This window comes from Hemiscyllium ocellatum, chromosome 11, assembly GCF_020745735.1.
Source record: "Hemiscyllium ocellatum isolate sHemOce1 chromosome 11, sHemOce1.pat.X.cur, whole genome shotgun sequence".
NCBI lineage: Eukaryota > Metazoa > Chordata > Chondrichthyes > Orectolobiformes > Hemiscylliidae > Hemiscyllium > Hemiscyllium ocellatum.
In genome coordinates this window covers 14,336,625-14,360,969 of record NC_083411.1, presented here as the reverse complement: position 1 = coordinate 14,360,969, position 24,345 = coordinate 14,336,625, and the positions used below count along the sequence as shown (strand labels likewise).

Below are 24,345 nucleotides of genomic sequence, written 5' to 3'. Positions count from 1 at the left end.
CTATTCCCCACACTTCCACTCTTACTCCTTCCCTTCTCTTGCAGAGACGTGATAGACTTCCTCACCTTCCAACCAATCAATCTCTGCATATAATGGATAATTTGCTGCTATTTACCATTTCCGATGCAATAGCATCCCAAATCCTTCTTTCCAGCCAATGCAGAGGGCCCATACCCTCTAAGACAACTGGGTTTATTCTATAATCATCTTGAACAATCCTTTTTCTTATCATAATTTCCTGCTCAATCGCATAAGATGTAGCACCAGTCTTTTTATTTGCTATCTTTCATCTATCTGTGCCCCAGATACACTTTCCAGAGTAGTGTACTTCTTTCATGGGGCGGCATGGTGGCTCAGTGGTTAGCACAGCTGCCTCACAGTGCCAGGGACTCAGGTTCACTTCCAGTTGTGGGCAACTGTCTATGTGGAGTTTGCACATTCTGTGTGAGTTTCCTCTGGGTTCTCAGGTTTCATCTTACAGTCCAAAGATGTGCAGGTTAGGTGAATTGGCCATTCTAAATTGCCTGTAGTGTTAGGTGCATTAGTCAGAGGGAACTGAGTCTGGGTGGGTTACTCCCTGGAGGGTCAGTGAGGACTTGTTGGGCCGAAGGGCCTGTTTCCACACTGTAGGGAATCTAATCTAATCTTTCGATTCAATGCTCACAATGAGGTCTCTTCAACACTTCTAAACCAACTGTAAAGTGATGACTGCTTTGCTGTAGATCACTGGTCGGTTCACAAATGCTACCTTCAGCTTTCAGATGCTTACTATGTTAATTCCTCACCATAGTTCCTCCCTTGATCACCCACATTGTTTGGCTGAAGCTCAATAAAACAAGAAACAGTTCCTTGTTTTTTGCTTAAACATTTCCAGGCTCCACATCTAGATGAACAATTTCAGATCATAACCATTGCTCCCAGTTTTTTTTTGTGAATGGCTCTATATTGTCATTTATACTTCCTGGAGACCCATCATTTGTCACTTTGCTTTACCACTTCCATTTACCTTATCATTATCATTTATCATTTATCATTTCTGTCTTCCATCCCATCACAAACTCTTGCTTTAGTTATTTCCTTCCATTCACTGCTTCTCTTGTCCCAAGTTTTTGGACCAGGTCATTATTTATTAGCACATTAGGTTTTAAAGTTTCCACATTAATCCGTCTTTAATATGACATTATTCACTAGTTTCTACAGTTGTTTGCACACATCTTACAATCAAGTCGGGATACTAAAGCAAATACCTTGGTCTTATTGCAAATTGGGATACTATCAGGATAGGTGAAAGATAGCAAGTACAGAAATGGTGTAAAACTAGGGGCCAATGAGTTTTGAATGAGTTTGTGTTTGAGGAAAATCAGTCCTTATATCCACCAGGATTTACTTGATAAACTGAATTGCCTCCTCTGCTATGATGACTCTATAGCACCTTTGCTACTGATGTATGAACAAAATCAGGTACCAGCACCAAACAACAGCACAAGATGTAAGGCACAAGATAAACAGAAACTTCAAGGTGAAAGCAACTAATAAAATATTCATTGTGGTAATAAAGTAGTCATAGTGGATTTGAATCTCCATATTGATGGGCTAAATCAAATTAGCACTAATGCTGTGCCAAACAAATTCCTGGAATGTGTGCTAAATGATTTTCCAGAACAGCATGTTGAAGAACCAAGTTCAGATTGGGCCATTTGAGATCTGGTATTGTACATTGGGAAAGGGCTAACTGACAATGTCAAAGTAAAGGAGCCCTGAGAGAAGAGTGACCATACTCTGCTGGAATTTTTCTCTCAATTCAGTTTGAAACTATGATTTTAACACCATAATAGATAAGAACAGGAGTCAGCATTCTGCCCTTGAGTCTACTTTGCCATTCAATAGGATCATGGATGATCTGACATTCCTAACGTCCACCTTCCCACCCTTTCCCTGTACTCCTTGATTTCCTGATTGATCTAGAATCTTATCAATCTCAGTCTTAAATATAAACAATGACTCTGCCCCCATGGCTTGCTGTGATATGCAGTTCCAAAGACTCATAACCCTCTGAGAAAAGAAATTCCTCTTCATCTCAGTATTGAATTGGTGCCCTTTTACTCTGAGAGTCTGTTCCTAGACTGTCCCATGAAGGGGAAATATCCTCTCAGTGTTTCCTCTGTTTAGTATCCAATATGTTTCAATGAGATCACCTCTCATTTTTCTAAACTTCAGTGAGTAGAGTCCCAGCCTGATTACGCTTTACTCACAAGACAATCCCTCCATATCAGGGATCATCCTATGATCTGAGTGAATGCAAAGCAGGTTCATATGGCTGAACTCTCTCTCTCTCTCTCCTGACACCATAATGATCGAGTCTGTTGACATATAGCCCAATGAGTGACAAACCTATTTACAACAAGGTCAGGAAAATCTACAGGTTATTAGGAAAGGAAACGTCATCTAATTTTGGATATGGTTAGTCTTTCAGCAATACACACTCAAAATGCTGGGGGCACTCAGCAGGTCAGCCAGCATCTGTGGAGACAGGGACAGAATTAATGTTTGGAGTTCAGGGTGACTACCTCAGAAGAGAAAGCTGCTGGGAAACAGATTTCTTTTTACGTCTGACAGATGTTATTAAGCAACTTCACTGGCAGCAGACATGCACCTACAACGATCATTCACATCAAAGCAACATCCAATAGAATTGCTCAGCACTGTTCTCAATTCGGAGGTGCCAGTGTTGGACTGGGATGTACAAAGTTAAAAATCACACAACACCAGGTTATAGTCCAATGGGTTTAACTGGAGGCACTAGCTTTTGGAGCACCGGTCCCTCATCAGTTGGTTGTCCTAGATGATGAAAGAGCAGTGCTCCGAAAGCTAATACTTCCAGTTAAACCTGTTGGACTATAACCTGGTGTTGGGTGATTTTTAACTTTGTTCTCACTTCATTCACACTGAAGGCTCTCAATGAAATGACAACAGAAAGTGCTGGAGAAACTCAGCAGGTCTGGCAGCATCCGTGGAGAGAGAAACAGAGTGCCCAGTCCAGCATGCCACCCTGAGAAGCCAGTGAGGGAACAGCAAGGGACTTGGCTCTTACCATAATGGATAAAGGGGTCAGTCCTGTTGCCCTTTCCTGCTGCGTTGAAGATGACGACAGCGGCAGCCCCCCGTCTGATCCCATTCTCGATCTTCCTCGCGAAGGTGCAATTGCCCCGCTCCACCAACGCGATCCAGGGGCTCTCGGTGGCGCTGAAGTCCACGTCCTCCTCGCAGGCGAGGGCATCCGGTGTGGTCGGGATGCCCACCACGCCGCTGGCCCCTTTGACGGGCGAGTTGTTGCCGTACCTGCCGGGCACGCTGGTGGTCAGCGTGCGGTTGGCGCCGGCGGAGAAGTTGGTGACATTGACGATGGCGATGGACTGTGCCAGCTGCACTCTCACCGCCGCCTGGCACAACACTGCCAAGTGCATCAACCACGCCATGGGTGGCCCATCACCCTGGGAGCCCTTCATCGTCCGCTGGAGAGCACCCCCTTCCTCACAAGCCAAGCTCCGGAGTATTTGTAAATATCTAAAAACAAAGGCAAACAAACATTGAGGTCAGTGAGAGAGAGAAACAGCTGTAATGACGCTGAGGTTTAACGCAGTAACTAACCTATGTGTGTGTGTGTTACCTTGTCTCTCTGCTGTTTAAATGAGCTTCCTACACGCAATGCATTTCGCATTGTTTGCGAAGTAGTTGTTCAGAAACACTCAGTTTGATTTCTCCAGCCTCCCCTCCCTCCTGCCACCACCACACTGAACTTCGATCCCAGTCCAAAGGTACAAATTTAAGTCCTGGCTTAGACAATCACTTGGTCCCGTCCCCAGTGCAACTGCAATTTGACAACACAAAGGCTGTTTGTTTTTTGTGTGGAGGGGGGAGTGCTTGGGGGTGGTTCCAGTTAAAAGCCTACCCTGCTGTTCTCTCTCCACAGAAACTGCCGCACCTGTTGAGTTTCTCCAGCAACTTTCGTTTCAGATTTCCTGGCGCTATTCCTTTTGTTAATGTCCCGATGGGTGACCGGGGGTCACACAATTCAATAGTCCAGCCCGCGCTTCCTGCTCTGCCGCCTGTCTACTACTGTAACCCGATAACAGAGTGTCACACAACACTCCCTCCCTGCAGATAAACCCGGGCGCTAAGTTTCAAAGGACATTTGTCGTTGCTCAGAATGCTGCCAGGTGAGAATAACCACACGGCTATGAATTTCACTGCCTCCCCGCCCCCTCCACACACACACACACACTCCTATAGACACACACTCCTGTACACACACACACACTCCAAATACACACACACTCCTGTATATACACACACACTCCTATACACACACTCCTGTATACACATACACTCCTATATACACATACGCTCCTATATACACACACTCCTGTATACACACACACTCCTATACACACACTCCTGTATACACACACGCTCCTATACACACACACTCCTGTATACACACCCACTCCTATACACACACACTCCTGTATACACACACACTCCTATACACACACACTCCTGGACACACACGCAACTTCCCAGATGCTGCCTTCGGTTTATTTTCTCTTGGCTCCAGACGCCAAAATACAAAACTGCAGAAACAAACCACTTTTCCCCCTCACATTATAAATAGAATTTGGTTTGAGAGACAGACAAGAAGAGAGAAAACAGAAATAAATCTGTCTTCTCAGTTGAAACTCTCTGAACTTGACCGGCCCTTCGGATTTCTATCCCGGACGTTCAGAAATCTTCCCTCAAATGGGAACTGAAATTTGACCGATGTTTTAAAAATCGAGGGTCCAGTGTGAACAGACTTCCTTTAAAACAAAAACAAAGACATTTTTTTAGCAGTGACTAAGGTGAACTTCCAGTGTCGAAGCCTCACTCTTGTGGCTCAGTGTAGTACATTTCAAAGTTCTCAACCAACGCGGTCGTTCTAATTGCTGGGTGCGTTTGATGTGGAACAATATTCAACAAAGTTAAAAATCACACAACACTAGGTTATAGTCCGATAGGTTTAATTGGAAGCACTAGCTTTCGGAGCACAGTTGTGTACTCCACAACCACCTGATGAAGGAGCAGCACTCGACATAGAATCTTCAACCAACACCTCACAATAACAATCGAACACTGGAAGAGGCCATTCAATCCATCACTTTAGCACTGATCCTTTGAAAGGTGTATGTTCTAGGACATACACTTTCCATCGCCAGCTGTAACCTTTTAGAGTGCAGGTATCCCCCATTTAAAGTGTGTTCTATTACCATGTTTTCATTCAAGAAATAATGCAAGTTTTCAAATAGCACTGTCTCCATTTTAATTTCATGTGGTTATTGCGGGTGTAATTCTGGCATGCACCAAAGATCATATGCTCAGTCTGGCTTCTATCGTTGCTTTGGTCACCAGATCTCCACATCCCTGCCACTTTCCTCTCACAAATCCCTCTTTCCTTCCCTCTCTCAATCACCTCACTTCCTCCCACAATTTGTTTCACTCACACTCCCTCCCTACTTCCTGGTCACTATCTCCATAAAACTCTCACTGTCAATAAAGGCACTGGAGAGAGGAGGTGAGAGGTAAGTGACAATGCTCGGGCACTGAGCGGATGACAGCAGTCAGGAGTGAGTGAGGTGGCCAGAGGAGCAGTGTGTTGGAGTGAGTAAGAGGGTTGTGAGAGAGAGTGAGCAGGAGGATTGGGTGAGGTAGCAGGTGGGAAACAGCAGGAAGTTATTAAGTAGGACACAGTGAACTGTGAGTGTGACTTGAGTAGAAAGGGTGGTAAGTTAGTAAGAACACTAAGTTACTAAGAATAGTAAGAAAGATGAATTTTGGGCCAGTTAGATTTAAGGCAGCAATTTCTTTTATTGTAAAATTTAGAGATCACCAATATTATCGTGCTATTCAAAATTATAGGATGATTACGGCATAGAAAGAGGCCATTCAGCTCATTATTTCTCTCATAGTTCTATTCCCAAGTGTCAATTTCCAGCCTTTTCTTCACTTCCCTGCTCACCATTCCTATCCAAATAACCATTCAATGCCTTCTTGAATGCCTCAACTGAACCTGTCTCCACCATATTCTTAGGAGAAAGGGTTCATGCCCGAAACGTCGATTCTCCTGCTCCTTGGATGCTGCCTGACCTGCTGCACTTTTCCAGCAACACATTTTCAGCTCCACTATATTCTCAGGCACAGCATTCCAGACTCTTCACCACTCCCTGAGTGCAGACTTTTGTTTTACATTCCCCTACTTTATTAGCACATCATTTCAAAAACCTCCTTTTCAGAAAGTGATTTTCTTTTAGCATGGTCCTGTTCAGCGCAATGTGTTTAGAAACTCATTAGGAGCACTAATAAAAAAACCCAGCAATTATCCAATTCCCTTTACAGAAGACTATTGTTGAATTTGGGTCCACCACTTTTTCAGACACTCCAGATCATAACAATTTGATGTGTAAAATATGTTTCTGCAAAAGGAACTTCCAGGATTACCTGAACTCACTTGGTGAATAACCACTTTGCCACAAGAAACAAATTCCCCCTTTTGCTGTATCAAACTCATTGATAAAATAGAGCAATTCCTTCAAATCTCCTCAATTTATCCTGGTTTGAGGAATACTTAATGACAAAGACCTTACACGAAGATATGATGAAGAGAGATTAGACAGACTGGAATTGTTTTCGGTAGAGCAGAGGAGGATGGGAGGGGGTTTACAAATTTAAAGTAAGGAGGAGGAAGTTTGGAGGATATGTGAGGTAAATCTTTTTCACCCAGAGGTGCTGGGAATCTGGAACACCCTGCCTGTCAAGGAGGTAGAAACTCAAATACCGTTTAAGAAGTACTTGGATATGCGCTTGTGATTCCAAGCCATACAAGGCTCTTGACGAAATGAAGAAAAATAGGATTAGAATAGTGAGGTGACTGTTTTTAACTGGAATGGACACAATGGGTTGAAGGGCCTTTTTCTTAGTTCATAAACTCATACAATGTAGGAGCAGAATTAGGCCATTCTGCCCATCTAGTCTGCTGTGCCATTCGATCATGGCTGATACGCTCCTCATCCCCATTTTCCTTCTCCCCATAATCCTTCAACCCATGACCAATTAAATATCTGTCTAACCCCTCTTTGAATTTACTCACTGTCCCAGCATCCACCACACTTTGAGGGAGAGAATTACACAGATTCACAACCCTTTGGGAGAAGTAGTTTCTCCTCAAATCTGTTTTAAATTTATCCAAAGACTATGACCTCTCGTCCTAGAATTCCCCACAAGAGGAAGCATCAGCTGAACATCTATTTTATCCACACCTTTTATCATCTTGAATAACTCAATTTGATTTCCCCTCTTCCTCTAAATTCCAGAAACAATAAGTTTAAACTGTTCAATCTCTCTTCACATGGCAAACCCCTCATCTCTGGGATCAATCTAGTGAATCTCCTCTGAACTCCCTCCAAAGCCACTACATCTTTCCTCAAGTGAGGGGAACAAAACTGTGCACAATGTCCCAGGTGCGATCTCACCAATTTCTGTGCTGTAGACCTCTATGACGTATGCACCACTGCTAGCTCATGACAATGATACTGTAGTTGATGACAACACAGATTCCAAAGGCAAGTTAAAGTACCTGCATTTAATCATGAACAGTAGCGTGCAATCAACCATTAAAGTAGTGGGCCGCCTCTAAATTTCAACATATTAGAGTCCATTGATTAATTTATCGATGATTATTCATTACAGACTCATTTCTTATATCAACCAGCTGCTGGTTCCCCTCCAAGCCACTCACCATCTAGACTTGGAAATATATCTCCTTTCCTTGACTGTTGCTGGGTTAAAATCTGGGAATTCCCTCCCTAACAGTATTGTTGGTCTACTTCCAGCACATGGACTGCAGCATTTCAAGAATGCAACTCACCAACACCTTCTCAAGAGTAGATAGGGGTAATAAATGCTGGCCCATTCAGGTGATGTCCATGTCCCTAGAGGGAATAAAAAAACATTTGGCCAGCAGCACCCCGGGTTATCTGAATTCCAGATCAATTAAAAGGAAATATTTACATTCCATTTAGCTTATATACAGTTCATGCAGGGCAAAGGACTTTTTAAAATGCTTCACTGGTATCAAACTAGTATTTCTGATGTGCAGACAATGAATTATGAATAAAATGGCGATACTTTAACATTAACTCTGGTTAGAGAGAAATGACACAAAATTGTGTCTGATGAAAATCATGTCATTGAGTGCAAGGAGACAAAAACAAAATCAGGTCTCAGTTGCAATACTAGAACGCCTTGGATTCCATTATTTTAGCAGACTTATCAGCTTATCCTGATATCTTCAAAGATTTGTGTTTATCAACCCATATGTCTCTCTGTTGCTCCACACCTTTTAGAGTGATGCCATTACTTTAAATTGCCACCACTCACTCCTCATCTAAAAATAAATGTAGGAGTAGGAGGAGGCCATTCAGCCCATCGAGTCTGCACTGCCATTCAACAAGACCATGGCAGGTCTGATAATCCTTGAATGTGCAACACCTTATTCTGAGTTTATGCTCTCGGGTCCTAGACTTCCCCACAAAGGGCCATTATCGCAAAAATGATGTTTCAAAAAACAATTTGAAGATAGTAATAATCCAACACTTTTTCCATGCACTCTACCAACATAAGATCAGTCCAAATGTTATTTATTCCCTCTTGGGACATGGGCATCACCCGAATAGGCAAGCATTTATTCCCAACCCTATTTACTCTTGAGAAGGAGTTGTTGAGATGCATTCTTGAAATGCCGCAGTCCATGTGCTGAAGGTAGACCAACAATACTGTTAGGGAGGGAATTCCCAGATTTTAACCCAGCAACAGTCAAGGAAAGGAGATATATTTCCAAGTCTAGATGGTGAGTGGCTTGGAGGGGAACCAGCAGCTGGTTGATATGAGAAATGAGTCTGCAATGAATAATCATTGATAAATTAATCAATAGACTCTAATATGTTGAAATTTACAGGCAGGCCACTAATTTAACAGTTGATTGCATGCTACTGTTCATGATTAAATGCACGATCAGTTCCACCCCTTTGATGGTCAGTTGGTTGCCTTTTACGTTGCCTATACATCCATGCTCGAAATCTCCATGAGTCACTTACATTTCCTTCCTTGATTATTCTCAGTAAGTTTTGACTCAGCTTTCTCTACTATATTTTGAACTCAAAGTTTACCACTGCTTTTTTTTTTGCCTCTTTGGATTAGTGACAGCCTTGTGAAAAACTCTTAATATGAAGCTTCTGCAAAATGCAATCTGCAAAAATATGGAACTTCTTTAATATTGCATTGAAGTGTTAAACTGGTCCATTCATTTAAACAAGAGGAAGTGAGGACTGAAGATGCTGGAGGTCAGAGACAAAAAGTGTGGCGCTGGAAAAGCACAGCAGGTCAGGCAGCATCCAAGGAGCAGGAAAGTCAATGTTTCGGGCATAAGCCCTTCTTCAGGAATGTCCGAAACGTCGACCCTCCTGCTCCTTGGATGCTGCCCGACCTGTTGCGCTTTTCCAGCGCCACATTGTTTTGACCCCAATCCATTTACACATCTACCTATATCTTTCTCAGTATTTACATCATTTCTGCTTCTGATTGAGTGGGGTACGTTCTTCTTTGAGATGATTTTAATACTTTGTTTCACAGAAGGGGCTTAGAAGAATGCAGTGCATTTTTAGTCTGAAAGGTTTATTTTTCAAGGCAGTGTTTTTACACAAAGTAACACATTGGCATTATGACCAATTCACTATTACAGCAGCTAAAGTCACCCAGCATGTGACTTCCTCTTTTGTTCCAGCCTTTACATTTTTGTCACTTTTGTCAGCAAGTGGTTCCTCTCTGGTGGCAGTTTGCTTCAGTTTGAGGCCTTTATGACTAAAATTGTAGCACAAACTGCTACAATTCCAGATAGAAAGTCAACTGCTGATTTGAAGTTTCTCTTTATGTGTGGGTTTTCTAGTAGGGATCATCTGAGACCAGATTTTCCAGGCCAGACATAAGAGCACAAGTGATATGACCAGAAGTAGACCTTATCACCCAACGATCTTGCTCTGCCATTCAATGGGGTCATGGGTCATCCTGGACTTCAATTTTCATTTCTTCTCCACTCCCTATTTCCTTTAATTCCCTGAGGAACCAAACTCTGTCTAATCCAGCCTTTAATTGATTCATTGGTGAAGCATCCACGCTCCTTTGGAATAGAGAATTTCAAAGATTCATGTGCCTTCAAGTGAAGTGATTTCTCCTCCTCTTGGCCTCTTATCCCTTGATTGTGCCCCCCTGATTTTACATTACAAAACAAAACCTCTCAGTATCCATCAATCAAATCAAGCAATGGAAAGAATGGTAATATCACCGAACTAGTAATCCGGAGTGCTCAACTAATGTTCTAGGGAAATAGCTCAACCGCCAACATGGAAGATGTTGAAATTTGAAGTAAATTTATTTTAAAAACTTGGAATTAAAAGCTAGCCTTGTGGCAATGTGGCAATTGTCATAAGTACGGACAAATCTGCCATTTGTACGTGGCTGAAATGTGGCTCCTAATACATTGCATTATCTGCCCTCTGAAATGCCAAGTGAATCACTCAGTTCAAGGTTTGGATGGTAAAGGGAAGCCCATATTCTATGACTAGGTTTCTTTATAAAGCACTTCCATGAATTTGAATGCTTCAATGTGATCACTTCCCATTTTTCTACATTCTAAAAACTTAATGCCCAATTTACTTTCTAACTTCATAGGGTCATCTTCATATAAAAGATCTCTGTCATCATGTTTTTGTTTCAGGGAGTTGCGCACAGAATGGAGCCCCTCCACATCTTCCCCATACCTCCTTCCCACACATACCTCATGAGCTGTTTGATATATCCATGCCTACCCCTGCTGCATAGAGTTCTTATGCTCCCCTCATGAGCTCCATTTGGCACCTCACCAAGGATCCATGGAACCATGTCTTGGATGTGGATAATTAAAAAGTTAAAATGGTAACAATCTGGCAGGGCAACTCAAACTGAAATTAACCTGAGAACCATTAAAAGAAATTACATTCCCACAACCCTTAATTTTTAATTAAATGTATAAAGGTTAAATGTCAAGTTAGAAACTAATGTAGATTGATATGTTAAAGAGGAACTCTGGAAAGCTAAGCCAGAAGGAGTGACATGATTGAAGTGAAGCAAGATTGCTGATGGGTAACTTCTTGATGTGAGCCATAGCTATGAACCTTAGATGGAATATGCTAGCAGTGAATACGTTTTGAGGATCTTAATTGATTGCATATAAACATGACAGATCCTTCACTGAGCACTCTGGAACTGCACGTGGTGCCACATGTGAATTACACCACTACATGTAATTTCATTAAAAATATCACTGACACAATTGCCCATTGAAATGAAACTCATTGCTTTGTGTGAAAATTAATTTATGTTAATTCTGAAACAAAAACAAAAATTGCTGGAAATGCTCAGCAGGTCTGGCAGTATCTAGTGGAGAGAAATCAGAGTTAATGTTTCAGATCGGGAGACCCTTCTGGCAGATGCTGCCAGACCTGCTGAGCTTTTCCAGCAATTTCTGTTTTTGTTTTCGATTTACAGCATCAGCAAATATTTCAGTTTTCATTTATATTAATTCTGATTCATGCTAAAATAAAAGTTACGAAAAGTGAAATCTTGTCAGCAATCTTTTAGACAAGTTCCTGCTACTGTGCCCCTACTGGGGAAATCTTCCATTGTTTTAATTTGGGAGTCACTCGATAAGTTTCGTTATTTTGATTCACAGTTTCCCAAAGGATTGGACCAATGATATTAAACACAGTACACAAATAAACGTCTTTGCTGTGTTGTTGACTTAAAATAATCCTTCTGATTCTCAAGTTCCTGCCCTTTCCCAACTCTGTAAGCACCTACAGTCCTTTAAGATCTCTGATGTCCTCCAATTTTGCAATCCTCATCTTCTTCATCTCTTCTTCAGTGAGGTATTAGACTAGATAAGATTCCCTACAGTGCAGAAACAGGCCCTTCGGCCCAACAAGTCCACACCGACCCTCCGAAGAAATAACCCACCCAGACCCATTTCCCTCTGACCAATGCACCTAGCACTATGGGTAATTTATCATGGCTAATTCACTTGACCTGCACACCTTTGGACTGTGGGAGGAAACCCACGCACACACGGGGAGAATGTGCAAACTCCAGAGAGTCACCCAAGTCTGAAATCGAAACTGGGACCCCGGTGCACCCGAGTCTGGAATTGAACCTGGGACCCTGGTGCTGTGAGGCAGCAGTGCTAACATCTGAGCCACTGTGCCGCCCATTTATACACTTTAAACTTTTGAAATTCCACTCTAATTTTCTCCTCCACTTTCTCTTTTTTTTTAAAAGACTCTCAGTAAAAACCTACCTCTTAGGCAAACTCCCTCTAATGAATCTTTCTCCTCCCACCCTGCCCCCTGTAAAAACGCCATCCCATATTCCCAATTCCTTCGTCTCCGCCGCATCTGCTCCCAGGAGGACCAATTCCAACACCGCACAGCCCAGATGGCCTCCTTCTTCAAGGACCGCAGATTCCCCCCAGACGTGATCGACGATGCCCTCCACCGCATCTCCTCCACTTCCCGCTCCTCCGCCCTTGAGCCCCGCTCCTTCAACCGCCACCAAGACAGAACCCCACTGGTTCTCACCTACCACCCCACCAACCTCCGCATACAACGTATCATCCGCCGCCATTTCCGCCACCTCCAAACGGACCCACCACCAAGGATATATTTCCCTCCCCTCCCCTATCAGCGTTCCGCAAGGACCACTCCCTTCGTGACTCCCTCGTCAGATCCACACCCCCCACCAACCCAACCTTCACCCCCGGCACCTTCCCCTGCAACCGCAGGAAATGTAAAACTTGCGCCCACACCTCCACACTCACTTCCCTCCAAGGCCCCAAGGGATCCTTCCATATCCGCCACAAGTTCACCTGTACCTCCACACACATCATCTATTGCATCCGCTGCACCCGATGTGGCCTCCTCTATATTGGTGAGACAGGCCGCTTACTTGCGGAATGCTTCAGACAACACTTCCGGGCCGCCCGAACCAACCAACCCAATCACCCCGTGGCTCAACACTTTAACTCTCCCTCCCACTCCACCGAGGACATGCAGGTCCTTGGACTCCTCCACCGGCAGAACATAACAACACGACGGCTGGAGGAGGAGCGCCTCATCTTCCACCTGGGAACCCTCCAACCACAAGGTATGAATTCAGATTTCTCCAGTTTCCTCATTTCCCCTCCCCCCACCTTGTCTCAGTCGGTTCCCTCAACTCAGCACCGCCCTCCTAACCTGCAATCCTCTTCCTGACCTCTCCGCCCCCACCCCACTCCGGCCTATCACCCTCACCTTGACCTCCTTCCACCTATCCCACCTCCATCGCCCCTCCCCCTAGTCCCTCCTCCCTACCTTTTATCTCAGCCTGCTTGGCTCTCTCTCTCTTATTCCTGATGAAGGGCTTATGCTCGAAACGTCGAATTCTCTATTCCTGAGATGCTGCCTGGCCTGCTGTGCTTTGACCAGCAACACATTTGCAGCTGTGATCTCCAGCATCTGCAGACCTCATTTTTTACTTGAATCTTTCTTAATATCAGTTTCATTTTCTTTTTGTCAAGTTGTATTTCTGAGTTATGCAGGGCAGATTGTTCCAAGTTAAAGGTGATATATAGGTGCCAGTTGTACATTTCCTGATTGTGTTTCATGCAGAAGTACACTGCGCAGTGGCTGCAGGAAGTGCGAAGGCAAAAATAGTTTGTAAATTTTTTCCGCATGAGTCACTCACCTACTCTATCCAAGTGTGATTGCCAATGAGCCTTGATTGTATACTATGATTAAAACTGGCTGGATTCATTTCCCATCGGACCCTATAAGGTAAAATAGACCTGCTGTCTCAAGTCGATGTAGATGATGCCCAACACAAGGTTGAAAAAGAGTTGAGGAATTTCCATGATATCCTGGCCAATATTCAGCCCTTGATCATTGAGGCTGGATCCATCCTTGGGCTTTTGGGCAGAGTGGAAGTGGGAGGGCTGGCAACTTGGCAAGCAAAGATTTTTGGCAAGGGATAGACAAGTTCCTGCTACTATGCCCCTACAGGGGAAATCTGCCAATTTTGCATCAGGGTAACTGGCAGATTAACTGCCTACTAAAATGCCACTTGAGAACCACTTAAGGCCACTTCCCACTGCTGAGAGCATTGGCAACTTCGGGAGGTCAGGATGGAAATTGAATCCCAATGCCTCCAGCCTAGCTAGGGTGAGGGGATACCTCATGCGCCTAGGGGGAACCAACATCATTACAAATACAGGACCTTAGCTATGCAACCACTCCATGCTTGATTGCTGGGTCTTCCTTTTTTACCCACAACCTACCCTCTCACAACTATTCCTGCAGTTCTTCAAGGATTCTTGATTATTGAGGCACTCCCTCCATGGACGTTCAAAGAAAGTGCCTCCCTCAATGCTTTCAGCTTGACTGCGAAACTTATATTGTGTCCAGTTCTGGTCTCGCTGCTACAGGAAGGATGTTGTGAAATTGTTTTTTAGTTTCCCTCCAGTATGGAAACAAGCCCTTCAGCCCAACCAGTCCACACCCACCCTCCAAAAAGTAACTCACCCAGACCCATTTCCCTCTGACTAATCACCTAACACTATGGGCAATTTAGCATGGCCAATTCACCTGACCTGCACATCTTTGGATTGTGGGAAGAAACCGGAGCACCGCAGGAAACTTGAAAGGGTTGAGAAAAAATTTACAAGAATGTTGCCATGGTTGGAGGGTTTGAGCTATAGGAAGAGGCTGAATTGGCTGGGACAGTTTTTCCTGGAGCATTGGAGGCTGAGGGGTGACCTTATAGAGGTTTGTAAAATCATGAGGGGCATGGATAGGGTAAATAGACAAAATCTTTTCCCGAGGGTAGGGGAGTCCAAAACTGGAGAGCATAGGTTAAGGTGAGAGAGAAAATATTTAAAAGGAGCCTAAGGGGCATAGTTTTCATGCAGAGGGTGGTGCATGGATGGAATGAGCTGCCAGAGGAAGTGGTGGAGACTGGTACAATTACAATAGTTAAAAGGCAGCTAGATGGGTGTATGAATAGGAAGGGTATATGGACCAAGTGCTGGTAAATGGGACGAGATTAATTTAGGATACCTGGTCAGCATGGAAAAGTGGAATGAAAGGTCTGTTTCCATGCTGTACATCTATGTGACTCTATGACAAAATGTGGTCCAACATCATACAAGCAGATAATCATGGTTGTGGGCTTGACTGGCAACAACTGGCTGCTGTATTTCCTTCACTGTATGTAAATGCTTTGAAACATACTGAGGTTGGGGAAATCCTTTTCTTAGGGAGTCAGCAATGAATTCTCCCCCCCCAGTCTGGATTTGAACCCAAGATCCATATGACCATAAGGTATAGGAGCAGAATAGGCCATTCGGCCCATCAAGCCTGCTCCGCTATTCGATCATGATTGATATGTTTTTCAACCCCATTCTCCTGCCTTCTCCCTGTAGTCCATTATCCCCTGACCAATCCAGTAATGAAACCACTGTATTGTCCATTCAGTTTATTTTTCTGTCATGTGATTTATTTTGCCACATGGATTATCCCCAGTTCATCATTTAAAATGAGATCAGCTTTGGGTTACACCGCTCTAGGTAACAGAATAAACCATACAGGAACAGCTGGAAATTAAATGGCATCCAAATCCAAAAACCTCTATTTAAAAAAACACACACCAAAAGAAAAGTTATAAATAGATTGCAGCAATCGATTCTGAAGTGAAAACTTAGGCCAAAAAAAAATTCTTCACCGCACTGACTAGGATACTGCTTTTTCTGGTTTAATTGTGCATCATTTGTGGCTTTCTGATTAAGGACACACAGACAGCAAGCAAACTGCATGACTCTAAAAACGACAAGTCTTTAAAGAACACATGCTATATTTAGCCTAGGTGCCTTGGTTTTATATAACCTCTTCCTGGAACAACAGGGCTAGCAAATAGTTTAGGCACTGCTTGGGAGTAGCCAAAGTCTCACCCTCATATTGGAAAGAGGCAACTGATGGAGGATTAACCCTTGGGTCAGCACACCTCAGGCCATGGGCAAGGTAAAAAGGTAGGACCTTCATGGTGACCTCAGCTAATTTAGGAATTGAACCCTTGTTGTTGGCATCACGTACCAACTGCCCAGCTAACTGAGCTAACCAACTACATAGGGTATAAGCTCTGCAACTAAAGATGAAGGCCTGAGGATTTCCGGATGTTCAGCATAAATAATTTGAGTGAACCCCACTGTTAGGTGTTTTGAGCCAGATCCAAGTAATGAAACGTGTTTCCCTGCTTGATTCTGTGCAGATAACATAGAACATTGGAGCAGGAGTGGACCATTAAGCCCTCAGAATATACTCCACCATTCAATATCATCATAGCTGATCATTCAGCTCAGTACCTTGATCTCACTTTCGCCTCATATCCTTTGATCCCTTTAGCTTCTAGAATTATATCTAACTCTTCCTTGAAAACATATAATGCTTTGACCTCAAACACACTGACACCTGGTACTCAACACTCTCCAGGCCTTACGGTTCACCATCCAACCTTCTCCTTCAGCACAGCATTGACCTGGAAATTAAAATTGGGAGAAAAACAAAATACTATTGATGCTGGAGTAGTTTTCCAACCACTTGTTCAATCATGGTTCCCACCATTTAACCTTTCCTTCCTTCCACACTATGAGTGAACTTTCCATTTGTTCCCTCCTGCTCCCTTTGCCTGTTCATCTGTCTGTTGCAATTGCATAAAATGTTTTTTGTCTCTCCCCTTTTCCAGACTTAATTCTAGCCTCCTTGCATTCCCAATTTTAATCACTCCATAACTGGTGCCCTGGAATCAGTTGCCCTGGACTTGTTAAGTTCTTTCCCCTGAAGTTCTTTTTCCTGAGACTTTTACACACTTGATGCAACTGCAGCACACCAACATCTGTGAACAACAACCAAAATTTAATAAGCACATACAGTACAAACTTTGGAGAAAGTAGTAACACACCTCACAGGGCTTGCAGTCATGTCAACGCTCTCTCTGAACAAATCTTTTCATCACAGTCAGTAATGCCCACAAGACAACCCACGGCCATCCCCCCACAGTGGAGATCAAAGATGGACCGGGTCCGAAGGGACTCGCTGTACAAAGATTTGGGCAATGGGGGAAAATGTACACCCAATGCCACCCTCACCCTGATGGCCACCTTTGTGTGTGGCTGCATCAAGCTGTGCATGGATCCCTGGTACGCAAACACCAAGTGTCACTACGTACTGAGGTTCTACCTGTCCCCGGTGTTGCGAAGGATAGGCCTGGCCTCGCTGCCGCGGAACATGCCGAGTAGTTGGACCGTTCCGTATCACCTGTCCTTCATGGAGAAGTTTATGAAGAAAAACTTCATAAACTTGTGGGCGGCACGGTGGCACAGTGGTTAGCACTGCTGCCTCACAGCGCTGGAGACCCGGGTTCAATTCCCGACTCAGGCGACTGACTGTGTGGAGTTTGCACGTTCTCCCCGTGTCAGCGTGGGTTTCCTCCGGGTGCTCCGGTTTCCTCCCACAGTCCAAAGATGTGCGGGTCAGGTGAATTGACCATGCTAAATTGCCCATAGTGTTAGGTAGGGGTAAATGTAGGGGTATGGGTGGGTTTCGCTTCGGCGGGTTGGTGTGGACTTGTTGGGCCGAAGGGCCTGTTTCCACACTGTAAATCTAATCTAATCTAAAAACACCTTTGACCACAAGTCCATCAGGAAGTGGTCAGCACGTAGTGTCCTTGAGACCCTTCGGGAAAAGGAGAGGGTGGATCCTATCGAGCAGTTCCCTGAGCAGATTGTCAAAGTCATTTGGCAGAATGCCTCATCGCCAGAACTTTCCAACAAGCACCAAGACATGGCTTGGCTGGTGGTGAGAAGGGCTCTACCTGTGAGATCCTTTATGCACGCCCGGACTCTCAGCCACACGGCACACTGCCCTCGAAGCGGCTGCGGGGGGGACGAGACTGTCACACACCTCCTTCTGGAATGTGCTAGGCAGAAGAAGTCTGGAGAGGAATGCAGTGGTGTTTGTCAAGGTTCATCCCGAGCAGCGTCATGACGCGGGACTCCGTGCTTTACGGCCTGTTCCCCAGGACGCACACTGAGACGAACATCGACTGCGCCTGGAGGATCATCAACTCGGTGAAGGACGCTCTCTGGGCGGTCCGAAACCTGTTGATCTTCCAGCTGAAGGAGTTGACCCCGACTGAGTGTTGCAGACTGGCATATTTCAAGGTCCAGGACTACGTGTTGGGGGACGCGCTGAAGCTTGGGGCAGCTGCCACCAAGGCACAGTGGCGAAAGACCACCATGTAACATCTGCCTGCCTAAAGAAGAACAGAGGGCCGCGCAGTCATTTGGGCTCTGCTGACGCCTCAGCTAAACATATGGGCATATGATTGAAAAATGTACAGACCTGTATAGAACAATGATAAATTCCGATCTCTGTATGTAAATGTTTACATATGTATGACATGACCAACTGTACAGAACATCAAATTATTTTGTGAATAAAGTATATTTTGAAATAAAAAAAATCCCCCCACAGTCACATGCCATCCAAGACATAATGCAGTAATCTCACCATCTCCAGAAATAATATAATGTAAATCATCTCTTAATCTTTTTTTTTAACTACAGGGAGTAGTCAAATTCCAACTATAATGTTCTTATTGATTTCTGAATAGGAGATGATGGCAATGTAAATAGTGGCAGATGACAACGTAAATTGGCTTCTGAATAATTAGGAAATGGCCAGGCTTTGAATGGCAAGGGATGAGAATGCAATTCCTTACAATCTATCTGCAAGTCAGAGGCATCCCACCCTAGCCTGGGGACATCCAATTTCCTTCAGGTCAGCAGAGCATATTAACTCTTTAATATCTCAACCTGAGCTTTGGAATTTCCTGTCTCCATCCCTCCACCTCCTTCTCCTCCTTTTAATTCACTCAACCTACTCTTTCGACCCAGATTTTGATCTTCTGATCAAATACTTTTTGGAGTCCTCTTTTGTTTTTAGATGCTTCATGTTTATATAGCGCCTTTGACAGAATAAGTTGTTGCTGTTCTCACAAGAGACCAACAGCCCAAAACACCAACTCTGCCTTCCTCTCCATAGATGCTCCCTGATCCACAAATGTTCAGCATTTTCCGTATTCATCTTAGTTAATGTCATACCAACCATAGCAGAAAGGATACCAGCCGACAGAAATGCAAATTTTTAATTTCCTTTCTCAGCTCTGAATGTTTGTGCAGATTAAACTAAGGAGAAGCAAAGTGACACGTCATCAAAATGAGGAAAGCATTTTTTTTCAGTTCAACAGATCCTCTCTGGGAATTAAAGGTTAAAAAAAACAGGATCAATGGAAAACAACTGAGGAGACTGGAGATATGCAGCAGTAAAAGAATAAACATGTCTCAGCTTAGTTAATCTTCTCTGGACTGCCTCCAAGTACAGTATATCTTTCCTTAGATAAGGCGGAACCAAAACTGTTCACAATACTCCAGCTGCAGTCTGTCTAGTAGTGCCTTATATAGTTTTACTGAGAAGTCCCTATTTACTAAAATACAACTGAGGCAGTTCCTTTTTGCTCCTAGGAACCATTTCATTCTTTCCACTGGATGCCTTCATATGTTCTATTATGTTCCCAATCACACCCAGGCAACCAGATAATAATGAACATTTAGGGTGTAGGTTTGCTCGCTGAGTTGTAGGTTTGATATCCAGATGTTTCATTACTTAGCTAGGTAACACCATCAGTGGCGACCCCCAAGTGAAGCGAAGCTGTTGTCTCCTGCTTTCTATTTATATCTTTCTCCTGGATGGTGTTCCTGGGGTTTGTGGTGATGTCATTTCCTGTTCGTTTTCTGAGGGGTTGATAGATGGCATCGAGATCTATGCGTTTGATTGTGGCGTTGTGGTTGGAGTGCCAGGCCTCTAGGAATTCTCTGGCATGTCTTTGCTTAGCCTGTCCCAGGATAGATGTGTTTTCCCAGTCAAAATGGTGTTTTTTTCCATTCATGTGTAGGGCTACGAGGGAGACATGCCAGAGAATTGCCCGTAGTGTTAGGTGCAGGGGTAAATGTAGGGGAATGGGTCTAGGTGGGTTGTGCTTCGGCAGGTCGGTGTGGACTTGTTGGGCCAAAGGGCTTGTTTCCACACTGTAACTAATCTAATCTAATGACACCTTTGTCATCACAAAACGATACAAGATAGAAGAGACATTTAACATCTCAACAACATCCTCACAGGAATAAAGTTCACCAAGGAGGAAGAAACCGACAACAAACTCGCATTCCTGGATGTCACAGTCGAAGGAAAGGACAAGGGAGAACTACCAACCTGCATATACAGAAAACCAAAAAACACTGACCAAATACTCAACTACACCAGCAAACATCCCAACACACACAAACGAAGCTGTATCAGAACACTATTCCAACAAGCCACCACACACTGCAGCACAGACAAACTTCGGAAAACAGAGGAGAACCACCTATACAATGTATTCAAGAAGAATGGATACTCAAATAATACAATGTGCAGATTCCTCAAGAACAAACCATGACAAGCAGACCAAACACAGCCAGAAACCCTAACCACCTTACCATACATCAAAGAAGTTTCAGAAATGACAGCCAGACTACTAAGACACCTCAGAATCCTAGTAGCACACAAACCCACCAACACTCTCAAACAAAAACTAATAAACTTAAAAGATTCAGTACAACCCATGGACAAAACCAATGTCATCTACAAAATTCCATGCAAGGACTGCCACAAACACTACGTAGGACAAACAGGAAGAAAGTTAGCCACCAGGATACATGAACATCAGCTAGCCACAAAAAGACACGACCCTCTCTCCCTCGTAGCCCTACGCACGAATGAAAAAAACCACCATTTCGACTGGGATATCAAACCTACAGCTCAGCAAGCAAACCTACACCCTGAACCTCAACCTGAGCTACAAACCTTCACAAACCTTGCACAATGAACATTAATTGTACAAATCAATTATTTAGATTTATGATCTGATTGGTAGAAAATAAAATGGCTGGTTCGGGACAGAGATGAAAGGATATTGAAAGGCCTTTTTGTTTACATGCAAACAGATGAGATTTCAGGCCAATGTGGTCATGTTTTAGAAGTGACTAGTAAAATGAAAGGGGAGTGGGCTGAGCAGCTCAGTCAGGAACTAGTTAGGAGTTCAGCTGTGTGGAAACAGACTCTCTCTCTCCTTCTGCCCTTCTAACCTCAACCTGTAAGCATTTGATCCATTTTTTAAAGGGGGTTTGTTTATTGGGACTGTTGTGTATATTCATAACAGCATAATTACATCTAGTTTGGATAGACTGAGTTCTTTAGGGGTTCTTTACTCTGTTCTTTGTATTTTATTGTGTTATTTTGTTTTAAAACCTGGTACTCAACCTCGTTAACGTATACCAAGTAATTCTCACTATATACTGACTGAAAAAAATTTGCGAAATCGTGGTCTGGATTGCCTGCTGAAGAATGTTTTGCATGGTCTGGCCTAGTCCATAATAACAAACACACACACTCACTTTTGTATAATCTAAGTTTGCCACCTTGCATTCAGTTTCTAAATGCAGGTCATTGACATTAACGAGAAACATGGAGTTCCCAACACCAAAAGCTTGGGTCACCATGCCCAGTAGTCTTTCCAGTCCTCAACTGACAGTCTGTAATGAAAACCTTTTGTATCACATCCTGCAGCAACCTTGTAATTAATATCTTTGTTGCCAATGGCTTTGCATTTAGCCATTAGCTTTTTGTGTGGAACCTTTATTAAAATTTTTCTGGAGTCATCATTAGTATTGTTTACTGATGACTGAACTGCACTTTCAGCAGGAACACATAATAATAAGCAGGGGATTAATCAATGGCCTGAATTAGTATGCATTGTAACTGCCAAGCACTTCCTTCCCTCTTGACACCCAGTACAGAACTAATAGTACTTCAGGCACAGGAGAACTTAACAACCAAGGTGCCAAAAGGAATACCTTGTGCAAAATCAATGAGAAAACAAAAAGTACTTCATAATACATTTCCATTCCCAGTCCACTGAGTTAAGCTGGTGTTCATATTTCCCATGGTCTGACGGATTTATTCTGCATATCAACAACCCAAGGCGGATTTTAACAATGGGATATTAACTAATGTTCTTTACTAAAGCAAATTACGTGTCAAAATACTACTGTCTTACCCATACAGCGCTTTTAGTCTTAAATTAACAGGTTTAAGTGGATGTGTCCAAGGATTAGATCGGACGAGATGATCAGCTTGCTCTGTCCAACCCCCAGTCAATGATTAGACCACCTCTTGAGTTAGTAAAAAATGAGGTCTGCAGATGCTGGAGATCACAGCTGAAAATGTGTTGCTGGTCAAAGCACAGCAGGCCAGGCAGCATCTCAGGAATAGAGAATTCGACGTTTCGAGCATAAGCCCTTCATCATTCCTGATGAAGGGCTTATGCTCGAAACGTCGAATTCTCTATTCCTGAGATGCGGCCTGGCCTGCTGTACTTTGACCAGCAACACATTTTCAGCACCTCTTGAGTTAACTAACTATGCTCTGAAGCAAGCTTTCTTATACCTTTTTCACACATAGATAGGTGCTGCATTCAAACTTTGTCACGGTCCAGTTTCCAGCTATTTGATCAATTTGGGCCACTGGCAACATCACATATGTGCTGTGTTTCCCACTGCTGGTTTTATCAATTGCTTGTTTCGAACTTGCTTGTTTTCCTGGAAAGAGGCTTATCTTCTGATTTCAATAAACTTTGACTTCAACCTTAGCTTTCTCATGCTGTTGCCACCTTTGTTTGCCATCCAATCAAGATAATGATATTTACACAGTGCAAACTGTGATCAAGCACTCTGTTCACTGATAAAAAAAAGTCAGGAATATCACATCTAATGTCCTGATCTGAATAGAACTTCAGCCAGACACCGAACAAAAAAAAAACCCCAAAGAACCACAGATATCATGAATCAGAAACAAAATCAGAAGAAAGGTCACTGGACCTGAAATGTTGACTCTGTTTTCTCTCCACAGGTGGTGCCAGACCTGCTGAGTTTCTTCAGCAATTTCTGTATTTGGTTCAGCCAGACACACTGTGACAGTTCAGTTATCACTGCTAAGTTTTCAGCACTTGATTTAAACATATTCCTTAGAAAAATACAGGAACACAATAAGATCAGTGACGTTTCTAATCATGAGACCATCACCTGACCATTACTGTTGAATTAGGCAAACATCATATGTTCTTGTTTCTCCATTTCATTTCATTTTGACTAATTCAGCAAATTCTAGGTTAATATCTACAATGGCGTGGGTGAATCTTTCCCAATTAACTTAACCTCAGCTCATTGCACCGTGGCTCAATGGTTAGCACTGCTGCCTCACGGTGCCAGGGACCCGCATTCAATTCCAGCCTTGGGGGGACTGTGTGGAGTTCGCATATTCTCCTTGTGTCTGGGTTTCCTCCCACAGTCCAAAATGTGCAGTTTGGCGAATTGGCCATGCTAAATTGCCCGTAGTGTTCAGGGATGTGTGTATTAGTCAGGGGTAAATATAGGGGAATGGGTCTGGGTGGGTTACTTTTTGGAGGGTTGGGCTGAAGAGCCTGTTTCACACTGTAGGGATTCTAAATAAAAGCAAAACACTTTAGAAGTTGGAAACATTCTGGATAAGAGGCATACATGACTCAATACATTAACTCTGCTTCCATTTCTGCAGGTGCTGTCAGACCTGCTGAGCATTTTGAGCACTTCCTGAATTATTGTATCCTTATTGATTGGCTGTCATTTATGTTATCACAAAACTTGCCTCTTTGATATTCCTGTTAAAAAAATTGTTCGACTTCTGACAATTTTGGAATGAAGGTACAGTTTTCTTCACATTATAACTGGGGCTTTGCAGATGGTGTTAACTTTTTGAAAGCTTTATGATGTGACTTTTGTTAATTTTAGTATTTACTAAAGCTAATGTAAGTTGGCAGACTTACTAACTGTGCCTACCATAGTTTAATGACAGAGTGTAAACACAGTAACTGGCTATGAGAGGAGATGTAGTGAGATATGCTATACCTTATCAATAGACAATAGGTGCAGGAGTAGTCCATTCTGCCCTT

The 24,345-nt window shown here is 43.4% G+C and overlaps 1 protein-coding gene across 2 annotated transcripts in view; it reads right to left on the bottom strand.

Annotated features, from left to right (window-relative positions):
• The window catches only part of LOC132820361 (E3 ubiquitin-protein ligase RNF128), a 171,327-nt gene extending 148,022 nt beyond the window's left edge, over window positions 1–23,305 (bottom strand). The window contains exons 1-2 of one of the 2 annotated variants that reach the window (XM_060832410.1): window positions 23,237–23,305; window positions 3,092–3,564 (exon numbers count right to left, since the gene is read on the bottom strand). In XM_060832410.1, the coding sequence (XP_060688393.1) occupies window positions 3,092–3,506 (415 nt within the window). In that variant the 5' untranslated portion in view covers window positions 3,507–3,564; window positions 23,237–23,305. Of the gene's footprint in view, window positions 1–3,091; window positions 3,565–3,667; window positions 3,772–23,236 lie in introns of those variants that run through there. The other variant, XM_060832409.1, reaches the window with a different exon arrangement.
• Window positions 23,306–24,345: the final 1,040 nt, after the last annotated feature.